At 44.2% G+C, this 22254-nt stretch overlaps 1 protein-coding gene across 4 annotated transcripts in view; it reads left to right on the top strand.

Annotated features, from left to right (window-relative positions):
- Window positions 1–22254, top strand: part of CD40 (CD40 molecule) — a 345834-nt gene that overhangs the window by 118605 nt on the left and 204975 nt on the right. For all 4 annotated transcript variants that reach the window (XR_011304313.1, XM_069651362.1, XM_069651361.1 and 1 more), the window contains exon 2: window positions 8979–9057. Coding sequence is in view for 3 of the 4 variants with exons in the window: in XM_069651362.1 (XP_069507463.1) it covers window positions 8979–9057 (79 nt within the window). In the remaining variant the exon portion in view is untranslated. The remainder of the gene's footprint in view (window positions 1–8978; window positions 9058–22254) is intronic.

Below are 22254 nucleotides of genomic sequence, written 5' to 3'. Positions count from 1 at the left end.
CTAGTCCATAGTCCCCTTTCCTCCATACGCCTGCCCGCCGTCCCCTCTAATAAGGTTCCTCTGTTATTGCTAATGGGTCTTTGACCCTGCGATAGAAAAGGACTGATGGGCGATGCGTGGGGCGGAGCCAAGGTGGGCGGGGTTACGGCCGCGTGCCGGGCCCCGCGCAGGAAAGAGAGGAGGGACAAATCTTTGGAAACATTTTGATGCTTTTTACAAAGTGCTCCGGTCCCGTCCCACAGGACGGAGAGATGTCCCACAAGTATGGAGGAAAGGGGACTATGGACTAGGAGTAAGGTGGTCGCTACGGTGAGTAACCTGGTAAATTTCTGAGGGAGAAATGGTTGCAGTGAATGAGAGAGGGACAAGAGAACACGAGCAGTGGAGAGGCTAAGCAATGGACGAGAACACCAATCAGAAGTGCTGAGCAATAATCAAATTGAGAGAAATAGCAAATATTAGCTTGGCATGGGGGAAAAAAAGACAAAGGCTGAAAGCTTTACCGGCGAAAACAGCAAAAGTGAGAAGTGTTAGAAATGTGAAGTGAAAGGAGAATTCGGAGTTAAATGCATCAGAGGAAGTAAATGACAGCAAGGAAGGTGTCAGAGACTGGGGAGGCATACGAGGCAAACGGGTTGAAGCCAAGAGGAAAAAAGAGTACTTCTGTCTTAGAAGAATTAAGAAACAAAGTGAGACTCCACCTGGAATGAATAGAAAGAAGACAAACAGAGTAGAATGAAGTTTGTCAAGAGGAAGAGAAAGAACAGAGTTAACAGCATAGAAATCATAACATAGACTTAAGGAAGAAATAGTAGCTGATAGAAGAATCGTGACGTGAAAAAAAGAGAGGACCTAGAACCAAACCATGATGGAAACCAAGACAAAGTGGGAAGGTGAAAGGATAGATGACTGTCATAGGGGACTGAATAGTGTAAGGATGGCATGGTATCAACAGTAAGGCAGACACAAGTGACCACAGTTTAAGGGTGTTTATTGAAGGGTTTGAAAATGCATATCTAATCCTAAATCTACAGATGGGAGCAAGCTACGACCATCAAATAACAACACAGTCCTAGTGGTGCCGTGTCAAAATAAAAGGGCCTATACTAGTAACCCTATCGCCAATCCTTACCTCTAAATACAAATAGTGTGGGAAACAATGTTATGCAAAAGAAAGAAGTGTTCAAGAAATGATTTGTCAGGATATTCAGGCCGTTGGCCTCCCTTCCCCACATTTTCATCACGGGACAAGGCGGTACACTCAAGCTTAGCTTCATGGCTTCTCTAGCACGAGGGTGCAGTTCAAACATTAGCATCAGGACCTTCCGTGCCTTTCAAAATCTCTTCCTTTAGAGGGCCTAATGCAACAAACAATACGTTCTTTTCCTCTTAGGATTTCACACATACTCCCATTTCTCAGGTGATTCACTAATCACGTTGGATCCCCCTCATCTGGGCTCAGATTCCCTTTTGACACAATGTTCAATCAGTCTCCCTCCGCCAGACTCAGTCCAACTTTAATTCACTTTAACACAAACTTGCTTTATTCCAAAAGCTTTCAATTGATCTCCCTCCTTTCGGCCTCGGATCAACTTTATCTATGTTGTCATCAATTTGCTTGACAGTATCAACATCGAAGACTTTCGATTGTACACAGTATTTTGCTAGCCCTGTCGCAGGACAACTTCGATGTGTAGTTCCTTTGCCAGTCTTTCACCTTTCTTAACTCAGTTGGATACCCTACAGAGACCTTTGAAAGAGCACCCCTGCGGTGCCGGACCACTCTGTCAAGGGCATTGTCTGTCGGTTTCAAAGTTCAATCACTCATCTGTTGTTCACTTTTACTCGCGTTGGTTATCACATGCGTTTCATACATTGTTCGCTTCAGCTTTCACCATAGAATTTTGCCGCTTGCAACCTTGGCTTCAACACAGACTGGTCTGGTATCGGTCTCCCTGACTGTGCTGACTTCACTGGCGCTGCTGTGTTGTAAGAGCCAAGGGCAGCACCACGGCGGCAAGTGATTCTCCCTAGCTTGACTATCGACGCAGGAGGGCCCTGGGTACTTCTGGCACACAATGCAGGATTCTTCAGCCTTTCTTCCTGGTCTTACGGTTTCTATTCTTAAAGGTTCATGAAAGTAACGGTTCCTAATCGAAAAGGTCAAGGGAACTTCCCTCCTCGTGATCCGCTCCTGTTTTGCCATCTTGGAACTGCTGCTTCCTTGTGTGTTTTGCCTTGCTTAGAATGTGCTTCTGTGCTGCGCCTTTTATCGGTGTGGGGATCATTGTATTGGGACGTGTGCAGTATATGGTTCAGGTGTTAGTCTGTCTTCTCTTATAGCGGGCTGTCCGTGAGAAAGTGTTTGTTGTGAAGTGGAGGGGGTTGAATTTTTAAATATCCTACCTGGTAGGATGGGGTAAAGGTGTTACAGGGAAGGGGATACCGCGTCTCACCATCCAGTGTCCCACTTCCACTCCCCGAAGATCCCTCAACCAGGTGATCCTCCTGCACTGGTCCACCCCCAGGAACTGGATCCAAAAGCGATAGCCATGTTCTGGCCCCCTGGATGACCGATCCCCGGGGACTAGCAAGTGAGACACCTTCGGGTTTCTCACAGTAGCTCCCGTCCGTTAGATGCAGGCAAAACCATTCTAGGTCTGAACCAGAGAAACACAAAGAAGAAAAGGTAGAAAGAAGAATATGATGATCAAGTTTCAAAAGCAGCAGAAAGATAGAGGCATACAAGAATTGTAAAAAGTTTAGACAGAGAGTAAGTAATTGGCAACATAAAGCAGGGCACTTTCAGTGGTCACTGGGATTTGCGAAAGCCAGATTGATGAAGGGTAAAAAGAGAATGATAATCAAAATTTACACTTGTGAATAGACCACACACTCGAAAACTTGAGATGAGAAAGGACAAAGAGAAATGGGTTGAAAGCTACCTGGGGCGGAATGATCCAGCAAAGACTTTTTAAGAGTAGGAATAATGATGACATGCTTACCCCGAGATGGAAAAAAATTGGTTGAAAAAAGGGGATTGGAGAGAAGTCTGGAAAGAAAGAAGCTAGACTTTAGGAACAAGAGATGAAGGTAAAGGGTCAGGGGAGAGTGCAGCATGGGACATCCAAGTCAGAAAGCAAGGTAAAGGAGGATGGAGAGAGAGGGACTTGAGGAAATGAGTGGCAAGAGTCAGAACGTGAAGGAGCAGATGTGTGGGAAGCATGAAGAGCAGAGACCTTAGAAAAATAATTGGCAAATTCAGCTGGATGAAGCAAAGAGTAAACCGAGGGGGTCCTGAAGAGGAGATGAGATGGTGCAGATGAAGGGGGTTTATTAGAATAATATCAAAGAAGTACAGTTTCTAAGCACTAAGCCGGGAAGTAGCATAGAACTATTTAGAGATTTCAAGTGAGAAACCTTTTTGCAACGCAGTTCTGTCCCTATAAAAGTCTTTTTGAGAAAGAAGGTGCAGGAGTCAGCCAGGGTTGAGGAGTCTTTTGCGATGGAGAAAATGAACGGGAAGTATAGCAAGAGTCAAAAGTAGTAAGGCGACCAATGGTATGAGCAGAAGTGGGATAGTCTGTCATGAGATGGGAAAAGACCTCAAGAGAAGCAACATTAGCTAGTAAGGATGAATGCAAGCACGAGGTAGGCCACAATGGTAAACTGTAGAAGGTGGAATAGGGGAGGCAGATGATGAGAATTTGAAAAAAAAAGTAAATAAATCATCAGGGGAGAGTTGGGGGGCGGTGGGGCATGGTACTGGGGAAAGAGGAGTAAACCAGGTCAAGAGACATGAGAAGGGAAATTGATATTGATGAAAGGACTTGAGTAAAGGAAGTCCAGGAGAAGAGCTAGGAGTAGTTCAGAGATATAGATTGCAATCACCAACTAGAGAGAAGGGTACATGAAGTGGAAAAATAAAGGATAGAGGAAAGTCCAGGTCTTCACAGAAGTAGGATAAAGGGCCGGGGGATGGGCTGTGGATGAAAAGGAATTCCAGAGAATATGGAATTGAGGAAAGCAAACCGTTACCTCTTGGTGACTGGGTTGTGGGCCACGCTTGGGGTTTGGCTATGCACGCATCGATGAACCAAGGATGCATGTCTGTCTTTCTGGTGGGGTGGGTTACATTCCACTCGCATGCAGAGGCCAGGAATAGGCCATGGAGCATCCACGTTGTATCCCCACTGACTCAAGCTCATGTAGTGGGTGTTCTTCTCCGATGCCCAGCATCTCCTGGCCCTACCTATGTGACCCCGTCGCACATTGCATGTGTTTTATGTTGATATGTTGGTAGGAATCTTGGCACTGCTTTTGGTGTGTCTACATATTGTATGAACTGCAACAAGGACAAAACTCAAGAGAAAGTGCTCGAATGACATGCCTTTTAACTTTATTACAGAGAGTTGTACTATACCTGTTTGGTGTTATGCAGGGTTAATGACAGAAATGCCCGGTGATCGGTCCGGTAGAAGCATATGCTGGTTCAGGAGGTGGAACGCTACTTTTTTCCCCTCGCAGTTTTAAAGGACAGGTCGGCTATCTACCACACACAGACTCATCCTTACATTATAAGTGCTGTGACTAGGAAGAGTAGAATAGAGTTTACTGAAAAAAAGGGATGGGTAATCGACACAAAGTGTAAATTAGCAGATATGCAATTCTGTAGGGAGTTGCCAGCTTAGATTTACACGATGGATCAGTCTATGTTGCTAACTGCAGACTCTTACAGAAGTGTAACAAGGAATGGCCTACCCATTCATCTCTTGGGATGGGTGTGACATTTGGGGGCGACCAAGGAAGTTTATAAACAATAGTAAATGCTGAACCTGTAAATGGTATCCTAAAAAGCTGTAGCATATAGATAATAATGAAGTCTGTGAGTTGAAGGATTTTTATATCAAGGGTACCTGGTGAGCCTTGATCCTCCAGGTTAATCACGAAACAAAACGTATCCGTGATCAAGGCTATCTATGTCACACCACCATTGTTCAAATATTTGATTGGTATGTTTTTTTAAATTATTTTTTGTACCAAGAAACAAACCTCAGTTTCTTTAACACATCAATTCACCTATACAACATTCTACGGACTTAATAAGGCCCTTCATACAGTCTATAGTCCAAACAAAAATGAATCGTATCAAATTCAGACACAAACAAGGACAATTATATACAGTTGAGATCTAGATACCCCTTCTTAATACAATTTTTACAGATTCTGGCGTAGTCCAGGATGGATACAAAGTTTTGTTCTTTTTTCAAAAGACCTGCCCTATCTTTGCAGTGTCAGTGGTTGCTATATTTTGTAGTCGACACGGTGTGTTTCGGCCGTCTGGTGAACCAGGGATGTGGTTCCACAACTATGCGGCCTTCATCAGGACGGATTCAAAAATTGGTGCACAATAATGTGTTTTGTATCTACAAAGGAAGCAAATGTGCGTATTAGACAAAACGGTGTGAAATGTATATTTAAAAAGGACGGCCAAATTCATCGGAAATAATTAGTTTTAGGCAACTAATGAGGGGTCGAAGTGTACAAAAAAAAGTAGTGGAGCTATGTTCCCTGCCAGTCTGCCCCTCTATCCACAAACCCCATTGCTGCGCCCCCTCTCACACACAGTCCAATCCCCCAAACAAACACACCTATATTTAAGGGAATGTTCAGTGCAGTGCACTGAAGTGCAAGCTTCAACTTCTTCCTACAGTTTTAATTTAAAACTAAACCGTTCTGGAACAGTTTCTTTTTAAAATAAAAGTATAGGAACAATGAAACTGAAAAATAAAAAGTATAGGAGCACCGCTCCCGACCCCTTCGACCTCTGCAACTAATGCAAGGCATCCTACCTTTTCGTAATAGCTAGATGTCCAGAGGGAAGATAATAGCCCTCCTGTGAAAAAGCAATCCAAAACTGTATGGCTCTGTATGTGGCTGTGTTAAGATAAATGTGTATCAGTATGTATCCAGCTTTAAAAAAACACGTAAAGCTGCTCTAGTTCACGTCAGATGACTCGGATTGGTAATGGAAATCACTTCAAAACCATGAGGTACGGCACAACTTACTTGAAGATCACTGTGGAGCTGCAGTATGTCTCCGGCAGCTCGTTTTGGGTTGGTAGCATACCGCGCTACGCCAGACTGAGTCTGGGCGTGCTGGACAAGTGGGGATATCTAGGACTCTGTTGCTACAAAACCACGCTGCAACACAACCGATCCGGTCTGTACGTGCAGACCCGAGTGGCAGCCATTATTGAATGGAGCGGTGCGATGTAAGTTGCGCCGTACTGCATTGTTTTGAAGTTACTTCCATTACCAAGTGAGCCCTTGCCTCATATAACATACGATTTTTAGCACTAAGATGACATTGTTTGGTGGGGTACAGTACACACGGCTAACCATGGGCTATGTCCTTTACAGGACCTGCAAGAAAGGTATTTTTTGCCTCTTCCTTCTCGAACAAGAGCGACAGTTTCGAGTAAAGCTCACCTTGATAAGAGTTGCCTATCTACAAATCCAATCCTTCTTAGAATCGCACCACGTCCTAGGCCCTAGACAATCGGGCTTACGCACCAAACATGGCACCGAAACGGCATTCTTAGACCTGAAAAACCAACTTGACGTAGCCATTGACCAGGGCTCCCTCTCACTCCTCTTACTACTTGACCTCTCCACGGCCTTCAACCTCGTCGAACATGACATCCGTTGCAATGCCCTATCTACCTCGGAACACTTCTTACAAGATGCTACCAAATGGATTGCATCCTTCCTAGCCAATAGATCAACCCGTGTCTTCGCAGGTGAGGCCACTGCCCTTCCCACTCACACATCCTGTGGCGTCCCCCAAGGCTCTTGTGTATCATCTATGTTGTACAACGTGTATACCAAACCCCTCTTTTTGGTGCCTAGGTGCCCTTGGTATCTCATATACAAATTACGCTGATGATACACAAATCCTCATACCCCTCTCTGCAGATTACCCTACATCAATGCCATCTACGAAACAATCCAGGCCTGAATGGCAGCTTACAGCCTCTTGCTCAACGATGAGCTCCTCATTGTTGGCCCAGCATCATCCCTTGCCAAATTAGACCACGGGTACAAGACCTTCACCGTTGATGGACACAAGATCCCTGTAGCAAAGTCTATCAAAACCCTTGGCGTCTTCCTCGACTCCTCGCTAATCATGACCCGTCATGTCAACCATGTGGCCACCTCCTCAGGATACTCAATCAAATTAATCAACACTAGCAAGCCATTCCTCTCAAAACGGAACCGTCTAGAAATCGCACTAGCCCTCATAGGATCCGAATTGGACTATTGCAATGCCTTACTAAGTGGAACCTCTACAAAAAATCTCCACTATCTCCAAACCAACCAAAACAACGCCCTACGAGCAGCACTAGACATTTATAGGCATGACCATATCTCGGAAGCCAGAAAATAAGCTGATTGGCTCCCAGTCAAGGACAGAATCAAATTCAAGACACTCTCTAACCTTCAAATGGTTTGCCAACGAGGCTCCACAATACCTCAGACACCATCAAAAAACACTCCTCTTCTAGACCCACCAGGTCTGCCTACAAACACTGCATCCTCACTCCTAGCTACAACAGGAAAAGAGCAGTCGGCACAGGCTTCCTTGTCCGGGCCCCAGCGGTCTGGAAATATCTACCTCCTCTCCTACGAAATGAGCCCCTGTACTATGTCTTTAGGAAACAGCTAAAAACTTTGCTATTCATCCAATATTTGTCTTTCATGCAGCTTGCCTCCACTTTACCTGGTACCTCCCCTCCCCTCCCCACCTCCTCTGTAACCAGCGCCTAGATGCCTGTGGGTTTTGTGCGCTTCAATTAATGTACTAAATAAATAAATACATAAAATACATTGCTTTTGTACACTCTCAGACTACTGGCATATGTTGTGGGCAAAATGCATCATGAAAATATTTTGGGAAATGCTCCTTTGCAGTGTTGGTGACATGGCATCTTTTGCTCTTTTTCATGTGTTACCAGTGCTCCAGATCAGATTTGAAGTGGTAGTATTTTACTTTGTAATTTTTAAAGTTGGAAGGAAAATGATTTTTTAGGGAGTAAAAATGTAAGTCCAATTCCCCATGAGAGTATTTTATAAGCGAGTAAAAATACAAACGGAAAAACAAATGTTTTGTAATATTTATTTCTTTGCACCTAGTTATTCATCCACATTAAAAGATACATGGTCCTTGTTCCAATCAGACAGTTAACATGTTTCTTCCTATGGTACCATGTGCACTTCTGGTCCAAACATATCCATGTAGCTGTGGGGGGTGGTGGGGGAAGCAGGGGCGCAATATTCTACATGTCTTTTTCCTATTTTTTTTGTTGGGAGTGTTTTTACTCCCTATTTACATTTTTGAGGAGTATTTGCCAATTTTTAGAGTAAAAGTGGCCGATACAATCCTTATCTGTAGGGCTGTGTGTTACCCTTCAAAACTGATTGTTAACAGCGTGGCTTGTTACCCATTTTTTCTTTACGGAAAGCTTGCCATGAAATGCACTATTTGAACCCATTATTTGAAAAGCTTTCTCGTGCCCCCATCCCAGCAGAACCTGTCTTGGTTGGGTCAGGTTTCTTTGCTACACTCAGTCCCTCATGCGTATTCATGGGAAATGTAAGTTGGTCTCACAGCTGGTATGAATGTAAGTCATTTTAACACTGCTTGAGTGTGACAGGCTATGCACAATCAGTACAAGGTCCCAGGAAAAAGCACACGGGTCATATAAGGTCTACTTGTACTCACGTGTAAAAGATGACTATCAAGGAAAAGGGCAATTGGCAGGTTCTCGGTTACCCTGCAACGCTACCTGAAATAATAAACAAAAAGGACCGCAAGTGAGCATTGCAGTGTCCCAGAGAAGGAAAATGGGAGGTGAACAAGGGCCACACTGTCTGCCAGTAAACATTGATTGTGTTTCATTTTTTTCCTCCCCCAGTTGTTTGTGGTCCCCTCTTTGGCGTGCAATCCGAATGAATACTGGAAGGATGGCAAATGCTGTGACAAGTGCCCACCAGGTAGGTCATAAAATGTGCTGTCTGCTGCTGTCAATCATTTACTAAAAACTGCAAAAAGCATGCAAGACCCATCACTGCAGCTCCCAGAACCAGGCTCCTATCATCCGACTTCAGCATTGATCTTCAAACATTTATTACACCACACCCCCCCATCCTTGAGAAAGGTCAAGTGCCCTCCCATCCCGGTCATCGAGATCACTTGATGGCGAGTGCATAGCACAGAGGACCAGCTAGCTGCAATCCATAGTCCCAGGGGGGGGTGTATCTGGAGCAGGTAGCATCCCTGCAGTCTTGGTCATCTCTCTCAACCTGTGGAGGCTTCAAAGAGTGCAATTTTGTTTTCGAAGGTGAGCCCATTGAAATTAATATGTGGCATTTTGTTTTATCGGTAAAGTAAAGGTAGTCTGAGAGTGATACCCAAATTAGGGCACGTGGTAAGTGTTTGTGGCAAGAGTGTTGGAACCGTCTTGTACCCCAGATTATTTACAGAAAGGTGGTGAGCATAGATACCAACCAAACAGCATCATATTGTCTTCTCTTAAGGATGGGGTGTTTACAGTGTAGCACAGCCTTGTCCTCCTGAATCAGCATTTCTTAACTTGTATCTCCTTTGTTCTTTCTTTCCCTTCTCCCTCAAGTATCCTGAATCCCTCCTTCACGCTTTCCTCTGTTCTCTCTTCCCTTTTGCACTCCTTCTCCTCCTTTGCATACCCTCAAATTCTGTCTCCTCTCTCGCCTATTGGGTTGATTCCTCTTGTCTCTTGATATGATAGGTTATTTATAACGCGCTTAATACCCAGAGGTAGGTTTCTAAGCGTGGACCAGAGATCTAACATGTGTTGCTTTGCATTGTCTTGCTTCCATAGTGAGCGTGTTGCCCCTGAGCTATCCTCTCTCTCTGCATCCCATTCTGTGTCTGCTCACTCTCCTGTTCTTTATTTTTGCCCCCCTCCTGTTTTGTCTCTTCACTGCCTAATTTGTCTCTTGGATCTCTTTGACTCTTGACCTTTCGTTTTCATTTTGTTCCTACCGGATCTAAAATCTTAATTATGATTGCTAATTGTAATAAAGCCTGCCTTTGTTTAACTGTCTACTAGCAAATTCTCTGATAGACTTCTGCTAGCACTTCTAAGCATTTATTTTCAAATTATTTATTCTTTAGATGAATTTGTTATGATTTGAACATTCCAGTTATTAATGCTAATGTTCATGGATTCCTACTTTGTTTGACTGTGTTGTCCAATGGTCTTTATCTGTTCTTGTGGACAATTTCAGCCTGCCTTCCCAATTTCAGAATCTATGGCTTGTAGCAGGACTGTACCAAGACTTTCCTCTTAACATACGTAGCGGTGTGATCACAAAGGTGATTCTGGCACCTTTACTGAAATACTGTGTTCTGAAATGGGACCCAGGAGTTCTTTCTGTGGAGGTCTTGGTTCAAAATAAATTGAAGATAAATATGCAGCTGTTTGCTAGAGTTTGCTAAACTATACCGTTTAACAATGGCTCTCAAGAAGCACATATTGTGAGGCTTGTTTCAGCTATCGCAATGTAAAAGACAGGACCTCACTGGTATTGACTCGCCCCACAGGGGACAATAACTCCCATTCCCATGTGGAACTCCCTATAAAGGAAAAGAATATCTGCATACATGGGAATTCAAAAGGAAGATATTTCCTTTTAATCATGGAGCTCAAAAACATCTTGAAAATAGGTACAGAAGTTTGGCTCTAGGCAATGCTGGTTAACAAGAGGACGTGACAGCTGATTCTGTCCAACACCCCTCCCCCCCAAGCCCGCTCCCCGGTCACGAGATGCAGTAAGGTAGTATAGCTCAGTGGCAACGCGCTCGTCTTGTAAGCAAGACACTGTAGAGCAACACAGGTGCAAATCTCAGATCCGTGCTTAGAAACATCTTCGGTATTAAGCGCGTTATAAAAAAACAATGATCTTATAATTATAATATAATAAGACGGCCATATACCTTGAATGGAGGAGAAGAGACCCATGGAGGTGAGCCGCCGTCTCTTGCTTCTTAAAAATAAATACTGTTTATACATATTTTCTTTGTTTTCTCCCTCTGCTGATGTAACTTTTACTCATATCGAATTTATACCATTTTGATTTGTACCATTTTTGGAATCTCCTGTATCGTTCCGCACCTTTTGTTGAATGGCGCTTAATAAATCAAATAAAATACAAATGCAAAATACAATGTGCGCAGGTCAGGCGGAGGTGTGGCTACACTTGCAGTGGCACAAGTTGTGATGCAGAGCAGTGTTGGTGAGAGAAACGCTGCTGCGCAGCCAGAAATCGCAATATCTCGGCGAGACCAGGACCAAGGAAACCTGGTCTCAGCTGGAGGTGCGACTTGCCGACGCAGGGGTCGCCGGGGAGCCCAAGATGCGGTGGGGAGGCCAGCTCGCGACAGAGGAACGACTACTCTTCCCACAACTGAGAAGTTACCGCCGAGGAAAGAAATGCTGGGGAAATGCTTCAGAAAACGCCAGAGAGCGGGAGAAGTTGAGTAAGTGGAAACCACCTTACCGGAGCGAGCCCCCGGTCAGAGAAGATACATGGGTGCTCATGGTGGAGTGGGAGAGAAAGGACAGTGTGGCACAAGGGAAGTGACAATAATTGCCCCAACCCCACGTCAAGGGCTCTCATGCTCTAAAGGCCTCTAAAAAACAATAAAAGGGCAGAAAACCCAGTTAGCACAACGAATCATACGGATATAGACATTACAAAAAACCAAGAGAAGCATATCTAAAGGGGGAGATAAACAAGAGTGTAATATTGGGGGAACCAGTCAAACTTGAATCCAAAGAGACACAAGTAGAACAAGTTGAGGTGAAAGCTAGTGACCGTGTAAGAGTGATCGATATGAAGCAAAATCAAACCAGATGCTGGGAAGGGATTAAGGAGCCATCCCTTCGTCTACATGAAGTCAAAGGTTTAATCTTTTCTGGAACTTGAGACTTTGTGGGTGTTTGGAGAATCCTACCCTTTTGTTGGGAGCCCTTTTAGGACAAAGGCAATAATTAAGACAACAAGAGAAAGAAATATTTCTCAGACCGGGGTGAGGTCAAGATTCCACGAACTCTAGAAGCGGGTCATACTGCTTAATTAAGTTGTTTCCTTTAGTGGTAGGGTCAGGTAGAAGATAGGTTTGGACGAAATACTTTATTTCTTATTTTGAAGAAACCCTTAGTATAGTTTCGTAGGCAGGTAATCTCCCTTTAGCAATGGGATAGAAATGCATTTATTTTATTGATACTAAAGAATCACGTTGAACATAATGTCTTCTGGTTCGAGTCCTCCTGCTCCGCCACACAATACAAATGGATGTTTATGAATCATTTAATTTTCTTTTTTTTCTGATTTTATTTCTGCGATTTTTGGAGACAGGAACAGGTTAAATTTGTAAATCTGTGATCTTTGTGACCCCCTGGTTCTGAGGTTTAGCGAAACAACGAATTGTTGACAATTGGGAGTATCAGAATTAAGCTAATTACAAAATATTTTGTTTGTACTTGTGCTCTGACTTGCTCCAGGATCTTTCAACATATGGACATAGTCTGGTGTTGTGCCTCCTGGAAAGCAATAGCAGCAAAGTTACATGAATGTAAGTTTTTGAAGCACAGCATGGTTTGTTTCACCTTGTCAGGTTATAGGTAGCAAGTGCATGGCAGCAAGACTTCACCCAATCAGTGGAAGAAAGCTAGTGGACAAGTACAGTTAATCGCAATAGAATACACAGGGGTTCACCATACAGGTATATTGAAACATATATGCTCTCAGGTTACACATAAATCACACCACGTTCATGTAAGTAGTTCAGTTGCTACACTAGAACAGTATACATAAAAATAATAAAGTGATCAGGCAGACCCTTCCAAGTCCTAATGTATGACCCCACTTAACTGGTGGTAAACCCAGTAGGTTATAATTCTAAGAGGTGGGAAGACGAGGGGGTCTATCTAGCACAACAATTCATGTTATTCAATTATTTATATTTATTTGTTTTCCTACCTCTTTCGCCAAAGCTCTTTAGAGAAATTACAATGGCACAAAAATTTGCATTATTGCAATTTATGAGGAAGAAAGCGTAAGTAGAGGGTTCTTAAATGAGAACAGAAAAGTGGATGAGATGACAGTGATATGATAGAATGTGGGAGTGATTCCAGTATTTTGGTGCAAACAAGGAGAAAGAGCGGATATAGGATTGGGCACAAGAGGAATGAGGGACTTGGAGAAGGATTGAGTTTCAGATCTGAAAGATTGAGAAGGAGAATAGAAGGAGGCTAGATCTAAAAGATAGGAGGGAGTCAGACGGTGCAGACATTTAAAGACCACACATAAGAAATGGAAAGAGTAAGCAGGATTGGAAGGAAAGCTAGCGAAGGAAGCATAGATACCAGAAAAATAGAATCCCGAGAAGGGATGGCAAACAGAAGGCGGTGGAAGAGTGAGCACAAGGGGGCTAGTCAGTTTGCAAGGAGACAAAAGAGAAGAGCTGAACAGTAAAGGCAAGAGAATACTAGAGCACTAAGCAACGGTTTGGTAGTGGAAAGGGGAAGGGGAAGGAAAGGAATGGACATGCTTTACGAATATTTGGAAACCAGTGTGTTCAATAGTGCAACTGTGGGAAGTGAAGAATCAAGTTACCCTGAGATGATGTGCAGACTGCAAGACTGAGTGAGAATAAGGGAATAAAATAAGTGAAAGAATAGATGATGAAGGAAAGAAAGGGCCTTCAGTCTTGGTTGGGTTAAGATGGTGATAATTCGAAGGCATCCATGAGGGTCCAGTAAATCGTCAGAGTTGAGAGATGAGCAATCAGTAAGAAAAGGAAAAGAGAGAAACACTTGACTGATCTGCATAGAAGTGGTGGGAGAAACAGAATGAAGCCATATAAGAAAGTGGAATAGTATAGAGTGAGAAACCATGGAGGCCACGGAAAAGAGCCGCGGAGTACACGGAAATTAAGAGGGGTAGTAGGAGAAGTTGTCCAACCCAGATAAGAGTAAGAGCAATTCTTGAGGTAAGAAGAGAACCAGTTAAGGACAGTCTTCTGAAAACCCAATTGAGAAGGGTTAGAATTAGGAACGGAGTGGTCAACAATGTCACTGGATCAAGGTGGACATGGAAGGGATTAGTGGGCAGAATGAAGACATTTGGCACAATATCAGAGTGCGGTCTTCATCAAGTGATGAGGACTGAAGCTAGATTGACGGGAAGAGGGCAATAGGAAACGAGCACTGGCAATGCCAATAATTTGGGCTTTTGTTACATGCCAAACGCATAATATTTCTACACTAGCCATTGGCGTTTGGCAATGTTTGTAACAAGACTCCAGAAAAGGACACGCAGTGCTCATAAATTGAGTGGCTTAAGCAGACCTCTTTTTATTACACCAATAGTGGGTTTACAAATCCAAATTAAGCCATTAACTCGAACCGCTTTGAAAAAACACCAGCAGGAACTTCGAGCACACAGTTTGGTATGTCTGGATTAAAACAAGCTCAAAGACTTCTCACAAGGAGAATTTTTGGGCGGAGTAGGAACTGGGTGGGAATGGCCACAGGGATTAGCATGCCCAGTCAATGGATGGGCAAATAAACTAAAAACGTTGTCCCTTCTCATGTCATTCCTGCCTATCTGTACTCCAGTGCAATCGTTTTGGCTTATAGGTGTCGCAAGCTGCATCTAATAGCCCAAACTGAAAAGAGGGGATTGCAGGGCAAAGCGGAGGCACACACATGCCAGATCAGGGGGTGGGGGCACAGTGTCCACAACACATCTCACTGAAGGCACCTTTCCAAGTAACCCACTATACTAAGATCTCATTCTCTGGTCATTTCATAAACTCTCCCCTACAAGTGTCTACGGTCACCTCTATGAGCGAAAAATAAATATAACACACTGAGACAGAATTCTTGATAGATGATCTTGTAGCAGTTGCAGGCTTTTTCGAGTTCATTGTCAATTTAAAACCGAACTTTAAAGCCAAAACCACTGATGTTTAGTTTTCATTGAGATATTAAGGCCCCAGCCTAGCGGTGGCCAGAATCATGTAAACTCGAACTCTATATGGCTCCTTGAAACGTCTGCGCCAACACACCCTCACGCTGGAAGCTTTCCCATGTGTCTCACAGCCCTCACCCTGACAACCTTACTCCACAGTACGCAGTACACCATACTCCAAAAGCTCTTTCCCGAAGGACACTTCACATTGGCCTACTTGCTGTGTATGTATAAAGCATTCAGGGACCTTAGGGAAACAAACTACCACCCTTTTAGGTGAGGCAGTGTCGCCTCCCCTGGAACCTGAAATTAAAGAGTGGGCAAATAAGCTACGGAACATGCAGGAACCTGAAACGGTCAACAAGGCTATTCTTCTTCACCGGGGCACCGCTTTATCCTCACAATTCTGCACTTCCCATACACACGCGTGCCAGCTAAATCCTGTAGCCGAGGGCACTAAACATCCTGCAACAAGCCAAATGGGGAAACATAAAAAACACAAAACAAAGGGGGGTCTTGGAGTCTCTCTACCAGCACGAACACGGCCCATTGACCTGTTCTTGGGCGGATGGCCCCTTGGAGAGTCTCAACCAAGTCTTTAGCTCATTGTCCCTTTCACAGAGGAGAAATATCCCTGCATATCAGTCTTTGTCCTGCCCAGGGGCAGTCCAGCAACGAAATGCTAGGCAATTCTCCGCTGAAGAAGAGTACCAACAGCAACCCCATACACGTGTTTCAGCCTTGTTGGGCATCATCAGTGAGGTGGATCTGTGCCTCTCTGAGAACAGTGAGCAAGGGGTCCACGTCTGGATTCCCCTAGTAATTTAGGGTGAGACCCAAAATATGTAAAACACAGGGGGGTCTAGGATTCTCTCTACCAGCATGAACATGACCCAATAATTGTTCTTGGGTGGATGGCCCCTGATATGCAGGGATATTTCTCCTCTGTGAAAGGGACAGTGAGCTAAAGACTTGGTTGAGACTCTCCCAGGGGCCATTCACCCAAGAACAGGTCATTGGGCCGTGTTCGTGCTAGTAGTGAGACTCCCAGACCCCCCCTTTGTTTTACATAAAAAACACAAACACGCTCCTGGGATCCCAACCATGCACAACTTTTCTAACTATGCTATTTCTTCAAAAGAGATGAGAGAAGAGCTGGTTTCATCAGGAATCCGAGGAGTGCCAGCCACCAAAGTCAAGAGAAAAATCCTACAGCAGAACGTAGTCCGCCTGTGTTAAAAGCCTCAAAGAGAGCCTGTTATGAATTATAAAAAAGTCATATTGCCAATATAAGCACTGCTCATCCTTTTGACCCACACCACACTTCATCAGGACAGTTGGTTTAAGCCAGTAACCCTTGTCAGATGCACCTCCATTCTGATCCTCCTCTTACTTGACAGGGTCCAAGGGAAATAGTTTGTAATCTTCCCTACTGCTGCTTTAGAGAGTTTTGCAGCAGGTTCAAAGGGATTCTGGGTCTCAACTGTCTGACAGCCTGTTTCTGCAGAACGTGTTAACCTTTGCTTACTTGCCTGCAAATTATGTTTCCTTTAATTAAGCATTCCTCAAAATATGAAAATCAGTCTCCCCTTCAGTGGCAGGGTTGCGCACGTGTTTCCAATAACGTTTTCCAAACAATTATCTTACTCCCAAATAATAAGCAATATACTGTTCCGTCTGCCTTCGAATGCCTTACGATACCGAATGGAAAAAGGCAAGCATAAAACCAGCATATCTTGTTGCTCTATTTACCTAAAATATGAGTTCCTGTGAAACAGGATAGTAGGTGTTATATGCAAAATGTCCGTGCAGTGCTACGATAATGCAATATAGCAAAAGAAATGCAAGTATCCTGTGTTTTCCTTTATGCAATGTAAGGAACTCATGGTGGCAACAGCAAAGACGCACAAGTGATCACAGTTCAAGGGTGTTTATTAAACGTATAGGTAGGTTGGAAAAACGCCTAATCTAAACCTAAATCGAAGATGGGAGCAAGCTTCGACCATCAAACAATAATAAGGCAGCCCTAGTGGTGTCTTGCCAAATAAACTGGCCTATACTAAGAAAAACATATTGCCAATCCTTACGCTAAATACAAAAGAAGTGTGGGATAATGTTCCTAAGAAAGGAAGTGTTCACAAGTCAGGATGCAGTAGTCTGGGTCTCCCTTCCCCACGTTTTAAGCACGGGATAAATAATAATACAAAGTTATTTTCCTTATACACAGCGGGTGATGATCTTTCACCCCTGGTACCCCTCTTCTGGGCTCAGATCCACAAACTGTATTCTGAACAAATTAGGCACCTAGTCCGTAGAAGGCCTTATGGACTATGTACGTTGCTCAACAGGGAGCCAGTGGAGATGCCGCAGTAGCGGGCTCATATGGGCACCCCAGGGCAGGTGAAGAACGGCCCTGGCAGCTGTGTTTTGCAACAGCTGGAGGCGCCGCAAAAGATGTTTAGGAAGGGCCAAATAAAGAGCATTACAATAGTCAATATTACTAATGACTTAGGAGGCAACAACGGGGGCATGAAACTTGGCGGGGTGGCATGGTAGGACTTTCCGGTGAGTTCTTAGCGGAAAATTGGCCTTTTGGCATACATGAGCGAGCTGGGTCGGCCATAGGGATGCTGAAATGTTAATGCCTAGATCTTTCATCGAAGAAACTGGCTGAGGGAACGGGCCAAGACTCTCATGCCAAAACTCTGGGGTCCAAAACAAAGAGGGGCTGTACCTACCACCAACACCTCTGTTTTTCCAGCATTAAGCTTAAGCCAGTTTCTTGCCATCCACTCGCCGATGGCTAGCAGGCAATTTTTCTATTGACCTGCGGAGTCAGATTTTGTAAGATACAACCGCACAATGGTTTGGGTCTCATTGGTGTAGGAATAACATAACAGGCCAAATGCATGGATTATAGCCAAGAGAGGTCAAATATATAAATTAAACAAGGTGGGGGGGATGATGGACAGAGAGGAACCCTGAGGAACACCGCATAAGAGAAATCATCTGAGAATAGTATGGTGGAAGTGAAACAGACTGAGAGCGTCCTGTGAGAAAAGAGGAAAACCATGCCAATACTTGGCCAGAGATGCCAGCGGCGGACAGCCGGGGGGTCAGGGTACGGCTCAGACCCATCTCGAATGTCAGCCTCCCTCCGTCGGATTTATTATGGCTAGGTGATGGGTTTCCACCCTTGGGTACGCTCTTCCGGGCTTAGACCATTCTCGCTTTTTAACCTCCCTCAGCCGGGTTCACTACGGCTTCTCAATACAATTTTGTCTGTGACATTCACAAATCTTAATGTCTTTTTAAACAGTTCCCTGTGGACATCCCTCGCACATTTTCTCAATCAGTTCTTACGATGCAGGATTCGCTTCCCTTAGCTTCGCAATGTTCTGTCGGTCAAAGACTTTGGACTGTACAGAGGATTTTACTAGATCCCTGCATGACCACTTTGACCTCTCTCTCGCCTTTCCCAAGACCTTCTGGTAACGGTAGTTTCAACAATCGGGTAATCGCCCTGAGTTTTTTTTAGTTTTTTTTTTTAGCTTTACTCAGTGAAAACTGAGTTTTGTCAAAATCTTCTTATTCCAATCTACTTAAAATAAAATAAATACCTCCCTCGAAAGGCTGGCCAGGCCTGACGTTCGAGTTCGGCGACCTTATCGCCCTGAGTTTCCTGAGTGAGCACCCACGTGATGCCGGACTCGTCTCTTGCTGGTTTTCCCTCTTTTGGTATCAACAGTTCTTTGTACTTTCACAATTCAATTAGCCATTTGTTACTTTTCATTCAACACAGTTTGGTTTCTTATTGGCTCTCCCCTCGACTCACCTGCTGTGACGAACCGCTTGGCTTTCCTTCTCTTTGGAGTCAAGGTTGGTACTAACGAGACAAGCGTCTCTCCTCGGCCTGCTGCAACACACGCTGGCTATTGTTCGTGGTCTTACGATTCCTTCTGCTGAGGTTTCACGGGCCTTGATTGGAAAGGGCAAGGTCACTTCTCTCCTTGTCACCATCTCGGTTCGCGCCATCTTTCTCCTCCTCTTGACCTGCCGTGCTGAGTTGGCTCTCTCGTTGTGTGGTCTGCCTTGCTCGTCTTGTGGAGAACGGAAAGGGCTGTTAGGTGGGTGTGATTCTGGTTAATTGCCTGACTTTGCCTGACCCTTGTGTTGGGACATGTAATTGGCTCAGTGTTAGTCCCTCATCCTTCATGATATACGGAAGTGTTCGTGTTGGAAAACGGGGGGGGGGGTAGAGTGTTTGAGTATCCTACGTGGTAGGTTGGGGAAAAGGTTTTATAAGAAGGGGGACACAGCATCTCACCCATTGGTGTCCCACTTCCACTACATGAGGACCGCCGCTCCAGGTGATCCTCAGTGGTCCACCCCCAGGAACTGGATCCAATAGCGATGGCTGTGTCCTGGCCACCTGGTTGACAGACCCCCGGGGACTAGCAAGTGAGACAACCGATCTTAAGTCAAGAAAAACTGGGGGAGTGAAGCTGCACTGACTGTCGGCAGCTTCTGACTTCCCGACCCAGGCTATGATGTGGGACCACAATAACTTCTAAATCCCTTACGATAATCCAACGTCCTAGGCTCCTAAATCTCTGTGGTTAACTGCAGTCAATTGCTTGCAATGCTGACGATTGGGATACTGCTGTTTTTCAATTTTCCCAGCGTCAGGCGGCCACAAACTCCTCCTGCTCTTGCCCTCTCCAGGAGCACTGCACACTGCACACTCGGTAATCACTGCAGTCAACTGCATGCAACCATTCCAGGTTTTTAACACCATCCGCTGTAACTGCAGTGCAATGTGAATACACACTTTGTGTCCTTAGAGTGGCAGGAGCGGTGGGGTGAGAAATCCGAAATGTCATATCACCATAGTGGCACTTTACCAAAACTAGCCCTCATTTCATTGGAAATCAAAACAAGCTCCCAAAATGCAAATTACTTTAGCTATTTTAAATTTTATTTGGAAGATGGACGGTATCTTTCCCATTCAAAGATGGCCGCTAGTTCTGCCTTGTTTCCAGAAAGCTTCATTAGACAGTCATCCAGGATGGGTGCCTCCATGGAAACGAGGATGAGAAAGAGGGACAAGGGGCGAGGGGGTGAAAGAATATGGTTCAGGACCTGAAAGAGATGATGTGGATAAGGGGGAAGAAGACAAATATCATAGTATTGCTGTTTTGCAGATAGAAGCAATGAATCATAAGAAGCATGAAGAGAAGACACTTGTCAAGGTCCAGAGGGACTGATTTTTCTTCCAGCGTCCTTCTGCTGTTAACCAGGATTTACAAGAGGAGCGGAGAGCCAGACTGATCCAAGGTTGAGTTTTTTTTTTTTGCATGGGATATGTGCATGAGAGTGGGTAAAGCAGATTGAGGATGGAACATAGGGATGAAGAGTGTAGAAGAAGCAAGGTCAGCAAATCGATTTTGAGAAGTCATCCGGTAAATGAAGAGTTAAAAGACTAATCAAATGAGTGAAGTTTACAACAAACTAAAGTAAGTGATGTAGGATTTGTGACCGGTGCGAGAGAGAGTGCGAGAAAGTGAGCAGAGGAATAGATGGGAGTAGCCAGGTCCTAGGAAGAAGGGACATGGGATCAAGAGAAGAGCTGGAAGAATGTGATGGCTATTAAAGATATGAGCAAGGTAGTAGGAATCTATTATCGAAAGAGGCAGAATGGAAGGATGTGTAGTAGAAAGATGAAGATTGAAGTCTCCATGAAGAATGAGAGGAGAATTCATAGGAAGAATGAGTGAGAGCAGGGAGTCAAGATCACAGAAAGAGTTAACCGGGCCTGGGGGTTGTAGATGGAGAGAAAAGCTAGAGAATAAGGTCAACAAAAAATGAAATGTTGATGTTCAAAAGGATACAATGGTGGCAAATTAGGTAGAGCAGGGTAAAGGGACTAAGATGATTGCTATAGAATACCCACCTCTTCACCCCATGCACTATGTTGAGGGGTGTGGGGGAAAGGAAGTACTGGGAGAAGTGCAGCAGGAACTCTGGAATGAGCAGGAGACAAGCAATTTTATTTAAGACCGAGAAATGTTATGTTCAGAATCTGCAATGCCAGTGTATGGACCATCACTCTGTTATCCACAAACTCTAGTGGACAGCAAAACCAGTAACCTGCAGGTGGACCTTGTCATTTAGTGTAGCACCTAGAGGAAGTGAAGCGGTTAAATACCAAGAGGTCCAAGCCCATACTGTAGACTAATTTTGTTTGAACATTTGTGGCCAAGACCAAGTTGGGTCTAGAATTAAATGGAAACGCTGTAACCACCAGGGATTACTGTCACCTTTTTTATATTCTAAGTTAATCCATTGAATCGTAACCTGCTAACAGAAGGCCACATTTTCAAGCTGCAAGCTGCCAGCCAGCCATAGTTGCCCCACCTCGATTGTATACGTACATACAGACAACACACAATATTTTTACTTGCCAAGAGTCAATTATCACTAGCCTATGGCTGGCAAGTACAAAATGTGAGTCCTGCTACTACATTTACAGCTTAATAAATAACAGGTAGATATTCAAATCCTGTCTTTGGTGGGTCCTCAAACAGGGGGTAAAGTCTGGTAAGCACACCTTTTTCAGTAGGCGGTTCCATGTTTTCTGTGTCTTTTTACCACGAGATTTGTTTATTATTGACTGATTCGGGTTGCACTACTCTGCTGCGCTACGCATTTTCTGATCTCGCAGTTTGGCACTTTAACATTTGTTTTGTGCACCTCTGAGCAGCTTAATATTTCTCTAGCAGTTCCAGCTTAGCCCAGCTTAGTCTTTTATTTATTTTTCATTTATTTTTTGTACTTTTGTTTGTGATTGCTTCCAGGAGCTTTGAGCTTTGCTCTTATAGTGTAGTATTTTTCATTGCATAGATCTCTTGAACCTCCTTTATTGTCTGGTGTTTGCAGTAGTTTCACTGATAATGTTGTGTCCCTATTTATAAACTCTTTGGCAGAACCATCATTCTAATTACCTTTATATTGCCCCATGGTCCCAATTCATCACCTTTTCTTAGCTTGTCAAATATACAGGAGCTATGTTTATGGATGCACCTTTTCTCATGCTACTTGGAAAGCGGAACCCGAAGTACTGCGAGTGTGTGGAAGAAGGAACCTGACAAGGAGGGGTCATGGTGTGGT

This window comes from Ambystoma mexicanum, chromosome 3p, assembly GCF_040938575.1.
Source record: "Ambystoma mexicanum isolate Mex_15411 chromosome 3p, UKY_AmexF1_1, whole genome shotgun sequence".
Classification (NCBI taxonomy): domain Eukaryota; kingdom Metazoa; phylum Chordata; class Amphibia; order Caudata; family Ambystomatidae; genus Ambystoma; species Ambystoma mexicanum.
This window is presented reverse-complemented; position numbering and strand designations above follow the sequence as displayed.